Source organism: Saccoglossus kowalevskii, chromosome 22, assembly GCF_978046115.1.
Source record: "Saccoglossus kowalevskii chromosome 22, keSacKowa6.1, whole genome shotgun sequence".
In the NCBI taxonomy this organism is placed as follows: domain Eukaryota; kingdom Metazoa; phylum Hemichordata; class Enteropneusta; family Harrimaniidae; genus Saccoglossus; species Saccoglossus kowalevskii.
Window position 1 is genome coordinate 17,119,606 of NC_140662.1, and position 22,281 is coordinate 17,141,886.

Consider the following 22,281-nt stretch of genomic DNA (forward strand, 5'->3'; position numbering starts at 1 on the left):
AACAAAGCATATTTGACGCTAATTGAAGGGTCGTCGTACAATCCAATCACCGGCGTCGATTCACATAGTTGTTTGTGCTGTGACAGGCTTCAAAATTATTCGCTGAAAAACATGTATTTTGACAAACTGATGGAATTTGACCTTAGTTCAAAAAGAAAATACTAGGCTAAGATACATTAGAGCTCACGCGAATCAGTTTTCTCTGCAAGTTGTGAAATAAAGTAAACCAGAGTAGCGTCGATGATTTTCAGCTCTGAAGGACTTTGAATTGTTCATCGACTGGCCACCAAATAGTTATGGCTATAACTAAATTTGACACGTTTTTCATTTAAGCCCAATAAATTATTCATACATGTTCATATTCATACTGTTCGATTTTTTCAGGGCATGTGGCCGTTTTTAGTCGAAAATATTTTTTGTGGGAACACTTTTGCGGTACGTATACGGTATAGACCGAGCTCATTCAATGATCGTGACTTAATTTTAAAAATTGAATGTCAAATTTTACCAGACGTGGACCCGATATCGTTATTTTTGGAATTAATCACTAACATTTCCTCGTTTCTCTGCTCTGTCAAAAGGAGTTACCTAGGCTTTTTTCCACGTAACTGTCTCATTAAAATAAAAATAAAAATATTACATCTAGAACAAGCACCCAAAACACGTAACAAGAAGTCTCAGTTCAGTTGCTTTCACGATACAAGTGTAATACAGCTATTAGATTTGAAGTGTCGTTCAGAATGTAATAATAGTTAATACTAGTTGTATGTTCACACTTTACTATCAAAACCACCATTTCGACCACCCATGTGCCAGTTTTCAGTGTTTGGGCGAGCGGTCAATGTTTTCAATGAGCGAGCGAGCGAAAAAAAAACGCGATTAAAATGCGGTCGGTTTCCGGTCGGACAAGACCGCGTGGTCGGAAATTAAGCGATAAGCGGTCGATGTAAAAGCGGAAGGTTGGGCGAAATGAGTACTGTATGACCATGTTTCTCCGACGAAGTCTCGACTGACAATAATGCTGACAATGGACGTTAGATAAACACGCATTGTTTGCAACTGGAAGCTTATCACCCGTTATATCAGAATCGTCAACAACAGAGTATACAGATAAGATGTTATCATTTAATTCCTTCCAAAGATAAACACTATGCAAATATCCACGAAACGGCAGTTGTAGTCTTTTCTGCTAGTGTTTTAAAACACTAATTTGAGCAACGTTATTTCGCAATTTCGATCTTTTGTAAACCTGGGGTGATGTATCAATGTCTAAAGTAACCGTTTTATCATTTTTTGAAAAATCAAGAAAAAAGTGAAAATTTCCCTTCTCGCTACCTTAAAAAACACTTTTTTTGTTTTTCCAGATAATAAGCTCAACAATGAAATCCTCATGTCCACAATATTATCAGTAAGTGACTATGAGCCTCAAGTAGGTCAGAACGTGTCGATCAGTGTCACGATCTATAGTGATGTGCATGGTTCTATGACATATGGAGACAGTACGCCACCAATATCCCTAGAACTACGCAACGGAACAGCAAATACATCAGTACATTCCTATAGAACACCTGGTTGCTATATAATATACGTTGAAGTTGATGGCCTGAATATTGCATTCGCAAAAAGGAAGATGATTAGGGTCCACGGAAATTGTTCTAAACCTGACGTATGGATCTCTGGGGGTGGAAAGCATTTCGATGAACCACAAGTATATTACAAATCAGAGAATATTCTGATCACGAGCTCTACTATGTACGACTGTCATGAATCAGGCGCAGCACGTTTTGCATGGCATATTTGGCATATTTTACCAATCAATGGGAACAGACTTCTAGACGACATGGTTTCTATTAATACAAGTGCAGGCAATCAGTTAATTATTCCCAAGAATAGTCTTAGTTATGGGTTGTACTATCTCACAGTAGAGGTTACAATGAATGTTCATGGCGGTAAAACTGACAACGACAGTGTTTATATTGAAGTCATTCCTTCTCAAAGCGATTTCACAATCAAAGGAGGTAGCGAGCGTCTTCACTCAAAACACGACGATTTGATTATTGATGCATCAACAACACACAATTCTCATTCAGCAGCATTTCCCAATATTTCTTTCATTTACAAGTGGCAATGTGGTGAGCTCCACGATATTGCTGCTAAACGGAGTTACATCGCTACTGGCAGTCTGAATAGCTGCTTCAACACTACATTGAACGATGCTGGATCCGTAGTTAGAATACCTCGTGGTGTACTCAACACTGGGTGGTTCTTAGTATTTTTAAATGTTGAATTGATTGACGGACGATCCATCACAACACAGCAATTAATCAATGTTGTGGACGAAACCATTTTGTCCGTACAAATCGTGTAAGTATCATCATGACATTTCTCCAACAGAATAATCGAAATACAAATATAATAATAAGCATAAACCACTACTAATCAGAATATAAATTACTTGTAGATGCGTTGAAAATTGTTATCCTTTGGTTGTACAATCTCAACGTTCATCATTTATTGTGGATTGCAATGATTGTGAATATTTTGAAATTGACTATCAGTATAACTGGACGCTGTATAGAGTGGAGAAGAAATCAAAGCAGAGTGAACTGACAACATTTTTAGAGGAAATGACTTATTCTGGTAATTGTGTGCATGATCGTAATGCAAGATCTTCACTTAAGGTAGAGATGCAGGTTCGTGGGCACTTGGCAGTGAAATTTTTTTTTTTGATTTTTATTATCCAAAAAGTCTTGGCTATAGACTGTTGAAGTTTTGTAGAATTGTGAATAGTGGGACATACCCAAAAGCGATTTTAAAATATAGATAACTGGTGCAAAATTATCTCTTTTGAATGCTTAGCAAGATTTACCAAGGCTGTACATAAATAATAAAAAAAACATGATGGAAAAAAAGAAATGACGGAATCTCCATATTATGCACTGTATTTAACTTTTTACAAAACGATAATACATTTAAATTTGAAACTGTAACAGCCATTTTAATTATGAGCATTAGCAAACTTCTTACTGAGTGAATTGTTATGCAAATTAGCAATTATCTCGGCTTTTTTTAGTGCACATTCCAAAACTTTAAAAAAATAGCTCGTAGACGCTTTGACCTTTTGTTTTGAAATTTTCACAAATGATTGACAATGTGTTTATCTTCAAAACGCCGTCGGGGCATTGTTTTTAGTTGAATAGTGTTACAGCAATTGTACAGACAACTAGCCTGGGTGTTAATTTATGCATAAACTTGAAGTAGTGAAATTTGAGCTGCTGCCCTACAAAATTGACAACTGGTAGACAGTTTTCAAGACGGCGCTTTCTTCATAGTAAACAGATGAACACGTAAACCAAGTTTGACAGGAAACAGAAGCATGGTTTAGAAGCTAATTTTTTTTAAATCACTTTTGACCAAAAAAAGCACATTTTTGTGCATATTTCAAACTACAGTGTCCATAAAAATAAAATACTAACAAAACTTTACAATTCATACAATAAACTTTTCGAAAATACATAGTTTTGTGCACAAGGGAGGTCATCTTGGTTTCCTAATTAACTAATTAAAATACCTGTCAGGTAAACTGCATCTCTACCTTAATGCACTTGTTCCGTAGTAACATGATAACAATACTTTCTATTTCATTACACATATAAACAAGACAAATAGAAATTAGGTGTGATTGTAGCTTAGACCTTGATTTAGCCAGTGGTTGCATCTCGCTAAACAATAACCCCCCAGATCGTCTGCATTTGCAATTGCTGTGTTTAAAATCATTTTATCTCATATTGAGATATGATAATAATGTCGTGTAATATGAGGTTATTACGAAGACACGAAGACAGTATACCGGGAGTACCGAGCGCGCAGCGGTGGTCGATGAGACGGCGTACTGTTTGAGTATACATCATGGGAATGCCGAAATCCAAAACAAAAAGTTTAGAACAGAATCAGCGACTTTTTTGTGTGGAGTCCGGTCAAACCCTGGTGGCAGTCATGTTTATTTTTATTATTAGAGGACGCTTACGCACGTAATCATACCATATTTGGAATTCGTACTTTCTAATATGGTAGAATGAAAATATCCCGTAAAATACCGCAAAATGTCGGCACGCTGTAACTTATGGCGATACTGTGACAGATGTATAACAATATTAATTATATTGTGATGTCACTCAGATTCAAATTATTTATATTTTATGCTTGAATAATTAATTATAAATCTTTGCAGGAGTACATGGTCCATCCATAATTATACATGAACACATGTTTGAACAAGGAGTAAGTTACACATTAAGAATAGATGTCCAGGCAAGAAATGGACCGAAAGGTTATTCAGAAATGATTTTGACGACAGCTAACGCTCCCAGCGATGGATATTGTGAAGTGGATCCGGACTCAGGTAATCAACCTCGGTTGGTTTATTTTACAATTAACTCTTCTACACATAACTCAAATATAAATCAGGATTGTAAGTAGTCAAATAGGGCAGTTTATTGGTGGAATTTCCCTTTAAACAGGGTAAGGTACGTCATAAAATTTGAGCGAACACTATTTTTACATGGGCACTGAAACGCAATCGCTTTTTGTGTAAATATAATTCATCACTCACGCAAACGTTGTTACAATGCAGCGTTTTTTTGTTTTCCTTTCGACCTATCTCTCAATAAATTATTCCTACAAGCAGGACAAAGATGTATAATAATAACATCATATATTATCACCAACATTTTAAACTCAGAAACAGGACAATTAACGCATGCTGTTGCTAACTATAAGCAGAGCTTGTCGGCTTTTATTTTGTTTATTCCAACCATGTCAACCCATAACTACCCATTCCGATTTGTATATCTTGGTGAATTTCATTGGTTGATCAAAGTTGGTGGACAAATATTTTGACCCTGTGTAAAGAACTTACTTCAGCAGTATCTTAATGCCATCTAACCTGTATTTCGGTACTTGTTTTCATTTGACATGGTAGACTAGAACCGCTTGATGAATAAGTGATCATGTGAGTAGTTTGTCTTAGGTAATGTTTGCCAATAAATATGGTAAACATGAGAAGGGTGGAAGATGTTTCCTCCTTATAAAAGAAAATAAATATCAGCCACTATATAATTTTACCATGCACATACAATAAACATGTGTGAAGATGTTTCTGTGTTTCAGTATTGTGAGTGTTATGCTGGAATAGTGTTATCTTTTGAAAAAATGTTAATGAAATAAAAAAAATAGTGTTTTATTTATCAGGTCGAAATGGACAATATATTGAACCCAAGTACAGTAAAATTATGTGAACATGTAAGTCACACGTATTTGGGTATGCCTTACATTTACAGGAACAGCTATTGATACTCTGTTTTACATTTCGTGTCATGGCTGGAGAGAGAACACCAACACTTACCCTTACCCCTTAGAAGAAGAAGAAAACACACCGGGATTGATGTATACAATTCATCTATCTACAAATGGAGAAGTGATCGCCCATGATTATTACCATGGAATGGACGCATTCATGCCAGCAATGATGTTGCCAGCTGGACATCAAGACAGCAATTATGACATAGATGTGTTGTTATATGTTGAAAATCGCTTTGGAGAACATTCTGAGACAAGGCTAACAATCAAGGTAAAATACACTTATAAATAATGTAATCATAATGCATATAGTATTGCGAGTATAAGCTACATTTATATATATATATTGTGTATATGTAACAGGTCGAACCAAGTAACAACACAGAATACCCGGGGAATATTGATATCATTGAGGAAAAACATTATGAAATGACTGTTCCGATAATTCAGAAAGCTATAATGTTATCACTGTTCTTGGTAGGTACAATTTTTAATGTGATATAAATAAATTCACGTTAAGCGTTTCCATCCAATGTATAAAAATCAAAATGAATTACTATGTTTAAATGTCACTAGCAGTGGCAATGAACACATTACAGGCACGACAGAAATTACGTCAATATCAATATTGATAGACTGATTATATGGTAAAATTCGCGAGAGAAAATAAATAATTAATAATACCTGCTTTTATATCCAGGAAAGTGACTATGCACATAAAATTGTTGAAAATGACTACTCACAGGTAAGAACACTATGTACAAACTCGACCTAAATAATGAATTGTTAGAAAACAAAACAGAATTGTAAATATAATTTCTTATATAGTCACGTTATAACGTTACTGACTTTATAATATTTCGACTGTTTACAGATATATGACACAATTATAGATGCAATACGTTTTACATCAAGGAAAATAGCAACAAAAGAATCTCTGCTTCAGTGTACATCTTTATTGCGACTCGGGGTCAGTACACTAAACAACTTAAACATCCAAAATCAGGTAAATTATAAATCAGCAAGTGAATTATCAATATAATCATACATTTCATGAAGCATATTATAATATTTAAAAGAGATAATATTGGAAGAGTATGTGTAATGCTCGGCATAGTTTTATTATTATAGGTTCACATCATCACATTATCGAATATGAAAGCAAATATGGGGCTATCGGGTCATTTTTAGTCATACAAGGTTTAGAAAGTCATGGAATATGGTCAAATTGGTATTATTGCACTTGTCGCTATGGTAAAATTGTTCATTCATGTCTTTAAATATTGCTGTGTTAAAATACTTCAAAAAGTTGACATAAGATGCTAGTGTTATGATAGTTTTCAATTATTTTGCAATGGCAAGTTTTCTTTTATGCATTGCAAATATGAGTAGTAACAAACTGTCCTGAAATATATATGTATATTTGTACATCTTTTTAACAGATGATTTTAACTTCGGCATCGAAAGCGTCTGCAGTTGTCTTGGCATCGTTAGGGGAGCAAGATTTTGTGTCATATGAGGAAGTCATGACTGTATCAAAAGGTATATAATAAATTTCATTGTAAAATGCAAATTATTGTTATTGGTCTCTTTATGCGCTGATCAATTTTATCAATTAATCCACAGATATCCTGGAGGTGGTTTATATGGGAATTGATAACTTTCCAAAAGCAACCATCAGACAGGTAAATGAACATTCATTTAATTTTGCATATCGTTAAGGTCACGGGCGAATGAATGAATAAATGAATATAATATAACACACTTCGCATTCTACTGTAAACATGGCAGGTACGATCTATTTAAAGCAGGAAGTTGCTTTGTCTTGTTGTTAAACATCGATACAAACGAACATCATTGTATTTACAAACTTAGCACACGCACAGGAGCCAAGAGTTTTGTCCTCTTGGTGGGCTATCATTGCACACACTTACAGCAGCGCATATATGTTTTATGTTGCTTGTTCTGTGTTTTAAATGTTTTGATTTTCCCTTGGAATTTGGCAGGGGGGTTGGTACCCCCTTAAGTGCGAACCGGTGTCACCGGCCTGCCTACGGGGTTCCAAGGTGTTTTTGTACTGTTACGTGATCGTCTTTTATTTTATTTTACCCGTGAACCAAAAAGCATAATATAATATAATATAATATAATATAATATAATATAATATAATATAATATAATATAATATAATATAATATAATATAATATAATATAATATAATATAATATAAGGTCATAAACAAAATACCAGAATGGCAGTTATGTTTTTTCAACATTTTCACATAAGTATCCTCTGTTATATGAAAATAGTCATTCAGCACGTATCTAAGTTTGAATAGTCTATATTTCATTTTGAATACGAAAATATATATTCGGATAAAAGTTAACCTGATTAAAATGTTTTTGTTTTTTTCTGGTTTTACAAAATGTCAAACGGCATTAAATAACGTTGTAAATTTGCTTCCTAATTTGCATAATTATTGGGTGATGAAACATCAAGGCCTACAGTAGTTGATGTATAGTAATATTTCTTACAGATTGAGACAATAATAAAAGATGTAATGATTATTCAAGACAAATTGTCGCACGTTATCATGGCGAAAATGCTACCTGGAGATGAAAATGTGATGCTCGTATCCCGATTCCACAAGATGCAATTGAAAAGTTACACATTACACGATATGCCAAGTGTTATTGCAATGAAAACTGGTGATTTCACAGTACGACCAATTGTTAACATGCTGCGAGACGATGCTTGGTATATTGGCACTAGGGTATGTTGAATATGTATGTTACTTCTAAACTGAACATGTTGCAAAAATATATACAAAAGTGTGCAAGGTGGATTAAAACTCTTATTTTGCAGGTTATTGAGTATCTTTCTAATCCATTTGTGTGGGACGTTTCTGCAAGCAATGTGAATTCTCCAGTCATATCTTTGGATTTGTATTATCCAAATGGATCCACCATAAATGTTAACGACCTTGAAGATCCATCAACTATAACAATCAAACGCAATTTGATTGACACTAATGTACAACTTATCACCGTTGATGGTACATATAGCGGAACAATCTATCACACTTTTTCACATTCTGATGTTCGCAATGCTCTCAAAATATCTGTACAATCCAATGACAACGTTGACACGATTTCGATATATTTAAAACATTCTAACTGGAGCCTAGAGAATACATATGAGTATACTGCAACAGCAAATGTTACGGATATATATGACAACACTGAATGCCATACTACTTTTTTGACTGATTTCTTTATACAAGATAACACACTCAGTCAGGCTGGGGTATACGAGGTAGTGATCGCAGGGAACAGAGACAAAAGTGAGTATAGCAATACAAATTACAAACTATTGATTTAGTGCGAAAGGGGATTGGGTTAACCAATGTTGATGTATGAGCCTGTTCATCCGAACGTACATCCGTACGTCCCATACATTTCTGAGTATTCGCATTCAAACTACACATCCACCATACTTCTATCAGGTTCATGTTTCAATTCACAATGATTTAATGGCGGCATGTATTGTTTAAAACATTTCGGTTGCGTTTAGAACTGTGTTTTGAGATTATATTCAAGCCTTGGCTGATTGCAATTAAACATGACACAGCATTATAAATCACATCATATCATATCTATAATAATAATAACATACATGCTTTCTAATTCTCGTTCTCTATACAGATGATGACATTAAATTTCCATATACCATGGAATTATTTGAATCAAGTTGTTCATTCTGGGATGTTGATGATGACTCATGGAAGTCAAATGGATGCCGGGTAAGACTTTGTTGTAACAGAACATGGAAGTGTGTCACGGAAAGCTCATTTCAGCACGTTCTATAGGACTAATTCATTCTTAAAATACTTTTTTCTAAAATATATTGCAGGTCAGTTCATTATCAACGATGTCTGAAACTATATGTCTGTGTGACCATCTCACGAATTTCGCAACTATGGTATATGTTCCAGTCAACGAAATTCATTTTGATACTGTATTTCTGAAATTCAAAACTCTTGACGAAAATGCAACAGTCTTTTGCACTGTCATATTGTTCATTGTTCTATATTTCGTAATACTACTGTATGCACGAAGGCAAGACAAGAATGACGTATTAAGAGTAAGTGTCTAACTATTAAATGTATGAAAATAGTGTGCAAACACCGATTATTCAAATTATTGTGTCACGTGTACGGAAGCAGTGCATTTACACATTATCTATATGATTCCTTACAGTGGAAAGCCTCACCCTTGTTAGACAATAATCCCGATGATAAATATGAATATGAAGTCACAGTGTGTACCGGGTTACGACTTGGTGCTTCTACTAGATCGAATATTGCTTTTAGCCTTCATGGGGGAAAATCTTCAACAGGTGAACGCTGCTTAATGGATAATGGCAAAAAGGTATTATTATTATTATTATTATTGTACATTGGGCTTGTCAATTAAAATAAACATTATTTTGATATAAAGTATAACTTATAAATTATCTACTCAATGTTCTTTATATTAGAAATTCCTGTGTGGGAGTGTCAATCGTTACAAACTCACAGTGCCAGAATGCCTGGGGGATTTGTTTTACTTACGCATCTGGCATGATTCATCAGGTCGTGGTAGCTATGCATCATGGTATTTAGAACGTGTCTATGTCACGGATATTCAAACAAATCAAACGTAAGTACTAAATAATATTACTTAGTTTTTAAATAAAATCTTGACAACTTCCTGTCAACATAGATATATGTTTTAGTTGATTTGTATTTAGTTTTATTTGTAGGTTAAAAATATCACACTCAACATTATATATTTATATTGTACATGCATACACTTTATTCATTTAGGTACCGTTTTACATGCGAGAAATGGTTAGCAGTTGACAAAGACGACGGCAGTGTTGTTCGTGGTCTGCCAGTTGCAGGACGAGACAACCTTGCTAAACTTAGTACTGTCCTTGGTTGGGAATGCCAAAGGAGTCTGACTGAAGATCATCTGTGGATTTCTCTGTTTATTCGTCCATTACATAGCAACTTTTCGCGTGTACAGCGTCTGTCATGTTGCCTCTCGTTGATATTCAGTGCCATGCTAACAAATGCGATGTTTTACAAAACACGTGATGATGAAGAAGTACGAAGTGATCCAATATTGACTGAAATGTTGGGTCTGATTTACGTTGCTACCATCAGTGCTCTCATTGTATTGCCTGTTAACATGGTCATAGTGAAATTGTTCCGTAAATCTGGGAATGCCAAATTGTCGCAGTGGTTTGCGTACATTGCGTGGACAATTACGATCATCGTCACTCTCGTCTCTTCGTTTTTTATCATTCTATACAGCATGGAATGGGGACCAATACAGTCTGAAAAATGGTTGTTGTCGTTTATCACATCATATTTTGAATCAACCTGTCTTGTCGATCCTATAAAAGTGAGTATTCACGACTTTGTTGACTAATATTAGTTAAATGCCAAATAAATTATGAATTTGTTCCCATGCATCCAGTGATTGTGTACAAATTATTTATACACTTAAGTAAGTGTATAATAACGCTACTGTACTCAGTGTGATAAAAAAATCGGTGTATCGCACATTTACGGGCTCCAAATATGTTTTCGCAACTGCAATCTGGACTGTGCCGTTATATAAAAAAGACAGATGTGTAGATCGCATATTAAATATAGTTTACATAACGTGAAAAAACAAGAGCGTTTCACAATTTGCAAATAATCATGGTGCAATTACACTGCGTATATCTCGATAATGCTCATGGTTGAAAAAACATATTTCATCTATTACGTAATAAGTCTCCAAATTGATTTATTTTATCTTTCCATGTTTAAGGCTATCTTTATAGCTGTCATAATTTCAATTTTGACAAGAAGATCTGACAAGCTAGACGCCGATCTCATTCCGTCTAATGAAACGAGTGATGTGGAAGCTCCTGTAATGAGTGATCTAAAAAACGGTGAGTGATTTGATTTTTTTGATAATGGTGTTATTGACTCACATTTGAAACATATATACTTAAAATGGCATGGATGATACTAATGCTGAAAATGTGATAGATCAGAGTCCACATAACGTAACATGAGCTCATATTCAATCAAAAAACAATCAGAATTATTTTAAGTACGTTATATACCTAAACACAATAACCGATAACAAATAAACTGATATTCCCAGGTAAATAGCTTGCAAACTTTTCCCGTATAGCTTTCCATGGGCGTTTGTTCTAATATCCTTACAGATGAACTGACTTCAGTTAAATCTACTTCTCATATCTTGGACGAGGAAGAAGCAAGTTTCATCAGACGTCGCCGTGACAACGAGAAAATGATGGATAATATCCTGCGAGTAATATTTGTATATACATTGTATGTGATGATACTGTTCCTTCAAAGTAGACAATATAGAAGTCCTGATTTGTACTACTTGACCAAGTCAATAGACATGAGTCTGCAAAATACAAATGCAAATGAGGTCAGTAATGTATAATGCTTCAGTAACCATGTTTTAATTTGCGTTACAATACATCTTATGTTTATTCTACTTAAACATTGAATCACCCAATTACTTATACTTAAGTAAACACTGCATGTATAACTCGTATAAATCTTTATCCTATTTTACTTGAATTATTTTAAATTCAATACATCTGTACTTTCCACTGAAATGGGTTCATAATAAGAAATGAATTATTGAAATATACGGGTTCGTGCACCATTGTGAATAATTCGTCTCAGGTTAAAAAAGAAACTTCACGAATCGTTTAGAACGGGAGAATAATCAATTATACATACTCAATACTGTCAGCATAATTATAGTCAAAAGGTTTTTCCCAAATATAACTCATTAATATTACCCGATTGTGTCACTTCCCCCACTTCGAGATATGGTTTATTACTACACTCTCATCATTTTGGTAATTAGTATTCACATTTTATGTGTTTTGTCACACAAGTTATTCCAATCGATGCGTCTGATAAAATAGTTTGTAGCTCTTACTTACTTCAATTAGTCCAAAAGAATTTAATTGTCTACTGCACTCTCAAATTATGGTAACCATTTTATATGTCAATAATTTCTAATCCCACTGTCAGTAGTATTGTAGGTAGCAATCATTTTGGGGTAATTTCCAGTTGCCCAATAGTATGTATATTTATACAGTGCAACAATGTGCCATTTGATAATTGTTAAAAGCCACTTGTAATTTACTTTCACTTCCCAGGTTCAAACAATGAACCATTTCTTGGAATGGATTGACAAAGACATTGCACCATCACTGTATGATAATGAGACGCCATGTGATAAGTATCATCATTTTGGATCTTTCACTACTGGAAGCACATATCTTTTTGGAGTACCAAGAATTTGGCAGATCAGACAGAAACAATGTAAGTGGAATTCATTACGTTTTTTTCTGATATAAAAATATTACAGTGTCATTTGTCTGCTAGGAAACTATGGATATGCTAAAGAGAACAACTTTGCTTTTTTATCAAAATTACACTTGAATATCATTACAATTTAAATATTGTTGAGTTCAATAATTATATATTTGTTCATATATTTATGTGTTTCATTGTAGATGATTGTGACATTGGTCAACTCATTCGTAACAGTTGTAATATTTCCGAAGAAGATGAAATAACTGAATCGTATGATGGGAAGTGGGGTACATTACCTCTTGGTCAAACTGAGTCACCGTGGCTGTATACCGATGAAAAATCACTGAAATTAACATCCGATTATGATAACTATAGATATGGTGGTTACGTGGCCTATCTTGGAAAAACCTTGAACGATACTACCATCACCGTCCACAATCTTTCAGATGCTATGTGGATAGATGGGGATACCAGTGCCATAGCTATGGAATTCATTCTCTACAACTCAGCTCATAAAATGTTTATTTTGGTCACATGTTCTTTTGAGAATCTGGCAGTTGGAGGAACCAAGTACTCTCGCTATATAAAACTGGTTAGACACATGGATGCCTTTGATACGAAGGCATTATCTCCGTCCATGATGATTTACTGGGTGATCTTATTCGGCTTCACATGGTATATGGCCTACAGAAGCCTGCTAAGTATGATACGTTTGAAACGACGATTTTGCAGCGACTTTTGGAAGTGGTTGGAATTGTGTATGGTCTTGACATTGATGACTATGATTGGATTAATGATTGTCTGTGAAGTTAGCACGATGAATATTGCAAACATGAGCAATGCAGGTCAGAAAAAATTATTTCATGCAATATTGCATCTCAATATCTCAATTTCACTATTAGAATGTAAGTATTGAGCCAGGAAACCTAGACTGTGGTCGAAAAAACTGTTCATGTTTCAACACATCCCTGTATAGTTTTGGCCATAATCATAAAATACAAGTTCCTGCATAGCAATAGACATATTCTCATCCATTCCTGTATATCAAACTGTTCATGCATTGCTATTTTCTGCATAGCAAAGGGCATATGCACTACGAGCCGCGGCATACCAATGGGTGGATGCAAAACAATTCCCTGCATAACAATTGGCATATGCATTACTAGCCAGGCACTACTAGCCCTTGCATACCAACTCAGCATATGCACTACTAGCCATAGCATACTACCTCAGCATATGCACTACTAGCCATAGCATACTAACTCAGCATATGCACTACTAGCACTGGCATACCAACTCAGCATATGCACTACTACCCTATCATACTAACTCAACTTATGCACTAATATCCTGGCATACCAACTCGGCATATGCACTACTAGCCCTGACATAACAACTCAGCAATTCACTACTAGCCCTTCCATACCAACTCAGCATATGCACTACCAGCCCTGGCATACCAACTCAACATATTCACTACCAGCCCTGGCATACCAACTCAGCATATGCAACACTAGCCCTGGCATACCAATTCAGCATATGCACTACTAATCCTTCCATACCAACTCAGCATATGCACAACTAGCCCTGGTATACCAACTCAGCATATGCACTACTAGCCCTGGCATACCACCTCAGCATATGCACAACTAGCCCTTCCATACCAACTCAGCATATGCACTACTTGCCCTTCCATACCAACTTAGCATATGCACAACTAGCCCTGGCATACCAACTCAAGATATGCACTACTAATCCTTCCATACCAACTCAACATATGCACTACTAGCCCTTCCATACCAACTCAGCATATGCACAACTAGCTCTGGAACACCAACGCATCATATGCACTACTAGCCCTGGCATACCAACGCATCATATGCACTACTAGCCCTGGCATACCAAGTCAGCCTATGCACTACTAGGCCTGGTATACCAACTCAGGAAATGCACTACTAGTCCTGGCATACCAACTCAACATGTGTACTACTAGCCCTGTCATACCAACTCATACATGAAAATAATAGCCTTTACATACCAACTCAGCATATGCACTACTAGCCCTGGCATAACAAGTCAGCATATGCACTACTAGCCCTGGCATACCAAGTCAGCATATGCACTACTAGCCCTGGCATACCGAGTCAGCATATACACTAATAGCCCTGGCATACCCACTCAGCATATGTACTACTAGCCCTGGTATACCAACTCAGGAAATGCACTACTAGTCCTGGCATACCAACTCAACATGTGTACTACTAGCCCTGTCATACCAACTCATACATGAAAATAATAGCCTTTACATACCAACTCAGCATATGCACTACCAGCCCTGGCATAACAAGTCAGCATATGCACTACTAGCCCTGGCATAACAAGTCAGCATATACACTACTAGCCCTGGCATACCAAGTCAGCATATGCACTACTAGCCCTGGCATACCGAGTCAGCATATACACTAATAGCCCTGGCATACCAACTCAGCATATGCACTACTAGACCTGTCATACCAACTCGGCATATGCACTAATAGCCATGGGATACCAACTCAGCATATGTACTACTAGCCCTGGCATACCAACTCAGCATATGCACTAATAGCCCTGGCATACCAACTCAGCATATGCACTACTAGCTCTTCCTTACCAACTCAGCATATGCACTAATAGCCCTGGCATACCAACTTGCTTATGCACTACTAGCCCTGGCATACCAACTCAGCATATGCACTAATAGCCCTGAAATACCAACTCAGCATATGTAATACTAGCCCTGGCATACCAACTCAGCATATGTAATACTAGCCCTGGCATACCAAGTCAGCATATGCACTACTAGCCTTTCCATACCAACTCAGCATATGCACTAATAGCCCTGGCATACCAACTTGCTTATGCATACCAACTCAGCATATGCACTAATAGCCTTGACATACCAACTCAGCATATGTAATACTAGCCCTGGCATACCAAGTCAGCATATGTACTCCTAGACCTGGCATACCAAGTCAGCATATGCACTGCTAGCCCGTGCATACCAAATCAGCATATACACTACTAGCCCTGGCATACCAACTCAGCATATGCACTACTAGCCCTGGCATACTACCTCAGCATATGCACTACTAACCCTGGCATACCAAGTCAGCATATGCACTACTAGCCCTGGCATACCGAGTCAGCATATGCACTAATACCCCAGGCATACCAAATCAGCATATGCACTACTAGCCCTGGCATACCAACTCAGCATATACACTATTAGCCCTTCCATACCAACACAGCATATGCACTAATAGCCCTGGCATACCAACTCAGCATATGTACTACTAACCCTGGCATACCAACTCAGCATATGCACTGTTAGCCTTTCCATACCAACTCAGCATATGCACTGATAGCCCTGGCATACCAACTCAGCATATGCACTAATAGCCCTGGCATACCAACTCAGCATATGCACTACTAGCCCTGGCATACCAACTCAGCATATGCACTACTAGCCTTTCCATACCAACTCAGCATATGCACTAATAGCCCTGGGATACCAACTCAGCATATGCACTACTAGCCCTGGCATACTACTTCAGCATATGCACTACTAGCCCTGGCATACCAACTGAGCATATGCACTACTAGCCCTTGCATATCAACTCAACATCTGTACTAATAGTATAGCCACTGCCATGTTCATTGTATATTTTCTAAAAACACTTGAAAAAAAAGAAATCTCCTATATTCATAGTCTATAATCAAATGCGATGTTCATAGTTTACAAATGCGATGTCATGTGTGTATTGTAGACAAATTAAGATATGTTTTTTTCAGATAAATTTACTGCTTTATTAACCGTTTCCGGACTGTATGATGGATACAATACAATGATGGCTTTATCGATGTTTTTTTTCATTGTTCGATATCTTGAATTACTGAGATTCAACAAACGAATGGCGCTACTTGCAATGACTTTGAGAAATGCTCGCGATGACATCAAGGGTTTCTTCATCTTCTTTCTGCTCATCTTGACTGCATTTGCTCATATGGGATATGAAATGTTTGGATCATATATCGATGTATTCAGCACAATGGCTGGAACCATGGGTTATTTGGTTACAGTTCTAGTTGGCAGTCACCGTTACTTTAACACCATCATGACAGCGTTGGGGGCGTCTGGGAAGCTGTTCCTCTTCATATTTGCTACTTTCAACATCACAGTAACTATCAATATATTCGTGGGAATTATGACATCCGCATTCCAAGATGCAAGAATGGAAAACAAACATAAAAAAAACAGCTTTGAGATGTTACAGTACATGAAAACCTGCTTGGAAGATATCCTTTACATGCACTTTAATATTGACATCTCAACAACTCGTCAGAATTCTGGTAATGTCTATGTGCTACTAGCTGTTTCTAGTGCTTTAGATCTCTAATAATCTCTAAACTTGCTGTGAAGATTGGACATTAGTACCATGTGGTATTAATTTCGAGTTCGTCATGTCAGTCATACACTACTCATCTGCACAAATTCTCATTTTTGTATCAATATACTAATTAACATGTATTACTAGATATATGACGCAGAATGAGGGTAACATGAATCCAATACTATAAATTCTAACGAATGTTATAATATTGTTAATGAAATTCATTTTTTTGAAGTCTGGGTCGAGGGTGTTTTCACCAACATTTGTGTATTATACTATTTCAGGAGAGAGAAAAACAGAAGCGCACACTGCAGACTCATCAGCCCGAGTTGGGGAACTCTTTGAAGACATGGAGAAAAAGCTTGATAAGATAATCATTCAATTAGATAATATTGATTAAGTTATTAACACCATATGTAAAACAATATGGTATATATGCATTCTGTAAGATGTATTGTGACCATGTTGCTTTGTGATTTAATTGAGAGGTTAAACCTGCTTATTCGATCGACGCAAAACATTGCCATGGGTTATATACCGGCAGATGGCAACATTGTGATTAAAAAATCATTTTTTGAGACTTACAAAATCTATTGTAAAAAAATCAGAAAAATATTTCAATATTTGACTATACTAGTGTATATTTAGTCAATTTTAATTTCCATATTCCATAATACTCAAAAACTTTAGGTCAATATTCACTTTTTAATAACACGAATCGGAAATTATTGGTTGAGGCCCAATATGTAACTATATGTTTTATATTAGTCCAAATAAATAGAAAATGTAAATCTAATGATCGGAGGGGGTCATTTGCATGCGCAAAAATAAGATCAACTTCGAGTCAAAAATGAGTTTTATTGACCGCCACTTGACCCAATTCTGGCCAATCAAAACGGCACCCTGCCAGTAGAGGTATATTTGATCCATCGCGGTAAAACTCTATTATTTCACGGCAAAACTTTTAAAATTCAAGGCAAAACTATTATTTCGCTGCATAACTATATTATTTCACGGCAAAACTATATTATTTCACGACAAAACACTATTGCTTCACGGCAAAACTATATTACTTCACGACAAAACTTTTTTACCTCGCGGCAAAACTATTATTTCACGACAAAGATCTATAGTTATTGAACGACTAACCATTAAATTTAACTAAAAAACATTAATTTACATAAAAAAGCAGACGAAGGAATGAAAAATAAAATCTATGAAAATCTATAAAAGATGGTTACCGTGTCTTGAACTTGCAAGGGTTCGTAACCAGTGTTGTGATTGGTTCTTGACACATTCTGTAAAGGCCACGCTCATAACTGTGCCGAGCATTCCGTTGACCGTGAGGATAATTGTAAGTGCAGTCAATTTGTGCAGTTTTCTTGATTTGTTCTGCAGATATCGGTAAAATATAGACAAGGCATTGGCGAAACTTGAAAGAGCAACTAATATTCCTCAAGCTGGTAATTTCATAGACTATGGGCCTTCTTCTGTTGTTCTTTCCTTTTTTACACTTGATATCAGACAAACCCCCCCCCACTCATAGTTGCTGGGCTTCCTGTGGTTTAAGTCGTAAGATGCATGCTGCGCCACTCTGAAGCGCAAGCCACATGCTCCAGCAAACTGACCCTTCACTGTACTCGATAAAATGTTCCCATCTTTCTCAGTCGGCACTTCGATAGCGTCCCCTGATGTGTTGGATTTTAACACTAAAAGCGGCATTGCAAGAAGCGTTTTGCCGTGACGCGGAGAGATTTGCCGCGACAAGTTTTGTTGTGAAGTAACAGAGCTTTACCACAACTCATTAAAGTTTTGCTGTAAAATATTCGTGTATTTCCATGGAATAATAGTTTTTTTGTAATTATATTTTTTTGAAATACGTTAAATTATTGCAATTTTTTAATATACACCAGTCATTTTCGACAATGTAACCTGTCTAGGTGTAAAGCTGTATTTATATAAAACAGTCAAGGAATGTTTGACTAATGACCACTTTCACAATTTAAAATATATGAAAAACACACAAAAATATATATTGAATCTTTATTTGAAATAATAAAGTATTGCCGTGAGGTTTGCCTTTAAATTGTGGAATTTCACATTTATAGACATAAATTCGAATAAATCACGGTTTCAACCATTAAACAGAAAGTGAAATAAACACATTTCAATAATAATAAAATGACTTAATGGTATGATATGAGGTTATCCGACAGTACGCCGCGCATCTCGATACTCCTGCTGTACTGTTTTCATGCATACTTTGAGGTATTCTCGTAATAACCATATTATTGTACATCTTTTCCTTCCAAGGATACATCATGGGAATGCCGAAATCCAAAAAAGTTTAGTTTAGAACAGAATCAGCAAACCCTGGTATCAGCCATGTTTGTTTTTTATTATTAGAGGACGCTTACGCGCGTAATCATTCCGTATTTGGAATTCGCATTTCCTTATATGGTAGGATGAAAATACCCCGTAAAATACCACAAAATTACGCTAAGCTGTAACTTATGGCGTTACGTTGACAGATGTATAATAATAAGAACTCCTTAATGGTATGATGAAAAATTTCATTATTCAATGAATAGTAATTATATAGTACGGTGGCCCACAAGAGACAATATATATATAATTCATCTCGGCAAAAACTTTATTATTTGACGGTAGGGTTGTGTGAAGTTCCTTTCATTAATCACATAATATCACAAGTTTAATTATTCAATAGAGTTATCCTCCCGATCACCATCGCGTATTTTGGAATGTTTAAGAATTTGTTGTTATGTTTTAAAAACACACGAATAGACAGTCAATTTAGAGAAAAATACCTACAGTTTCATTTTGAACATTCTTTTTAGTATTTAGTATTTAGTACACGTGTACTGCCGAAATCTTGTGGTGTGGTGTTAATGCTATGTTTTCCCTTGATTGGTTTTGTGCACTGCATCGCCCGTGAAAATGATTTCCATACTCAACAAAGGGCAAAGCAATGGCGTTCTATTTTATCCTATATTGAACAGTCATTGTCGATAATATAATCTGGTTGTTTAATACTTTTCGTCTACCTGATCAAAATATATAATAGAATCTTCACCTACAACTCAAAAACAAAACAAGCGTGATACATAATTATAATCATTACGTTTTCCTTCATTGGAACTTGTATCAGGAAGAATATGGACATTATTTTCCATAATTATCCTTCTAGCCATATTATATATATATATATATATATATATATATATATATATATATATATATATATATATATATATATATATATATATATATATATATATATATATATAATTCATGTTGATAATGGATTTGTAAATATTAGTTTTTGCATAATATTGCCCCAAAATCAATGAATCAAAATACACCCACGATAATGTTTTCATTAAATTTATGTTTCAAATTACTCTCTCATATTGCAGAATTACATAATTCGGCTGAGGCTTTTAACCATAATTCTTCTTCAACATTGATTGTAAATGTACAAATGTTACCCTTCGGATTGTACTTATTTTTAATGTGCGTGTCATTTATTATTGTATATCGAATGTTGCCACATTTTCATTAAACTTTTTTTCTAATTCTATTTATTATTAAATACGCATTATTGCAATTTCTAATATACACCAGTCATTATCGTCAATGTAACCTGTCGTGTTGTAAAGATGTATTCATATAAAACAGTTTGATTAATGACCACTTCCACAATTTAAAATATATGAAAAACACAAAAAAATATGTATGAATCTTTATTTGAAACTACGAAATATATTTTGAGCGTGCAAAGAATAAATTTATTTCGTTCATTATACTTTTTTTATCTGTAACATATTTCACTCATGTAAGGTATTTCATATCATCACAGAAAACGGAAAATATAAACAAAAATTACAAATGCAGTGAGAAAGAAAACATGTAAAAAAAACAGCACACATCAGTGTTCGTTCAGATATGCTTATGTACATGCCTATTAGTGTCATCTTAAGAACGTTTTATTGTAATGTGATGCAAAGGCAACATGACTTTTTTAAATATGCATTTTCGTCTATATTACATATTTAATTATTATCAATATTTGATTATTCTTATTCATTCAAATATTCAAGTAAAAGACATCGCACTTTCGATTTGCAACTATGTACCGCATCGTCTATTTGAAGTATGATTGGTTTTAAGAACAGAGATTGGTGATTTCCTATCTTAAGTCAGAGCGTTATAAGATACTATGAGAAAAGATGTTGAATTTTGTTTGTATAGACTGGAACATATAATAAAACATTCTTGCACCCACAGTTTTGTGTTGAATTATCACTTTGTTGACGAACCTGCATAAATACCACGTGATGAATTCTGATGATATTCACTTGAAGGGCTGTAGTCGTCGCATGCGCAAGATAGATGGGTCTCATATAAACTAAGATGGCGACTTTGACCGTTGCGTAGATCAATGAGTACAAACTGAGACGTTACCGAGATTTAATTACGTATTTTTAGGTGATTGAAAGGTATTGAAGGAGTCACCGGCGGTAATTAGTGCAAGTGGCGCCCGGGGCAAACCTCATACTTGTGATTTGCATTAGAAGAGCGTATTGAATTGTGGGAAAATCAATGTTTATCAACACAAATTTCGCACATGCACAGCGCGACGATTGCTGCCCTTTAATGCCGTGAGACCCCAGACAACACACCTCACTACAATTATAAAACTACTGCATATTCGTAACTCGTGATAGTAAATGAAAATATCTCGTTCAGTGAAAATTATTTCATGCCAACACAATCAATACGTGAACATGACACTCAAGCTCTTGTTTACTTCATGATATTGAACGAAAGATGCCTCCTTTTTTTAGCATTATTAAATGTCTATAAATGTCAATCAATATGTTAACGTACACTAATCGGCAATCAGCTTGGTTGATATGTTATTCACTGCAGTTAAATGTAACTGCACTTTGGAAGTTTCATCATGGGATATGTACAATCTACCTGAATCTTCTTCAACAAAAACAAATAATCTTGTTTATAAGGCTGAATTGTGCCACAGTATTTGTATGAAGCATGAAGC

At 35.4% G+C, this 22,281-nt stretch overlaps 1 protein-coding gene and 1 long non-coding RNA gene across 2 annotated transcripts; both read left to right on the plus strand.

Annotated features, from left to right (window-relative positions):
• Positions 1 to 4,324: 4,324 nt before the first annotated feature.
• Positions 4,325 to 5,413, plus strand: LOC144355614 (uncharacterized). Its single transcript, XR_013421233.1, has 2 exons — positions 4,325 to 4,402; positions 5,340 to 5,413. It is a non-coding gene; the product is annotated as an uncharacterized LOC144355614 (long non-coding RNA).
• A 30-nt stretch (positions 5,414 to 5,443) lies between these two features.
• Positions 5,444 to 17,598, plus strand: LOC144355610 (polycystin-1-like protein 2). Its single transcript, XM_085495793.1, has 19 exons — positions 5,444 to 5,629; positions 5,722 to 5,835; positions 6,059 to 6,103; positions 6,233 to 6,364; positions 6,801 to 6,900; positions 6,985 to 7,043; positions 7,894 to 8,130; positions 8,223 to 8,700; positions 9,062 to 9,159; positions 9,270 to 9,500; positions 9,617 to 9,787; positions 9,897 to 10,057; positions 10,225 to 10,807; positions 11,222 to 11,345; positions 11,628 to 11,734; positions 12,609 to 12,774; positions 12,969 to 13,613; positions 16,600 to 17,157; positions 17,483 to 17,598. The coding sequence occupies exons 1-19, from the start codon at positions 5,444 to 5,446 to the stop codon at positions 17,596 to 17,598; spliced, it is 4,311 nt and encodes a 1,436-aa protein (XP_085351919.1).
• Positions 17,599 to 22,281: the final 4,683 nt, after the last annotated feature.

What these genes read in the sequence shown, in the direction of transcription:
- LOC144355610 (XM_085495793.1), top strand. Translation starts at nt 5,444, where the DNA reads ATGTATACAATTCATCTATCTACAAATGGAGAAGTGATCGCCCATGAT. An exon ending in ACTTAAACATCCAAAATCAG is followed by an intron (nt 6,365 to 6,800) that starts GTAAATTATAAA and finishes TCTTTTTAACAG; the next exon opens with ATGATTTTAACTTCGGCATC. An exon ending in CAAAAGCAACCATCAGACAG is followed by an intron (nt 7,044 to 7,893) that starts GTAAATGAACAT and finishes TATTTCTTACAG; the next exon opens with ATTGAGACAATAATAAAAGA.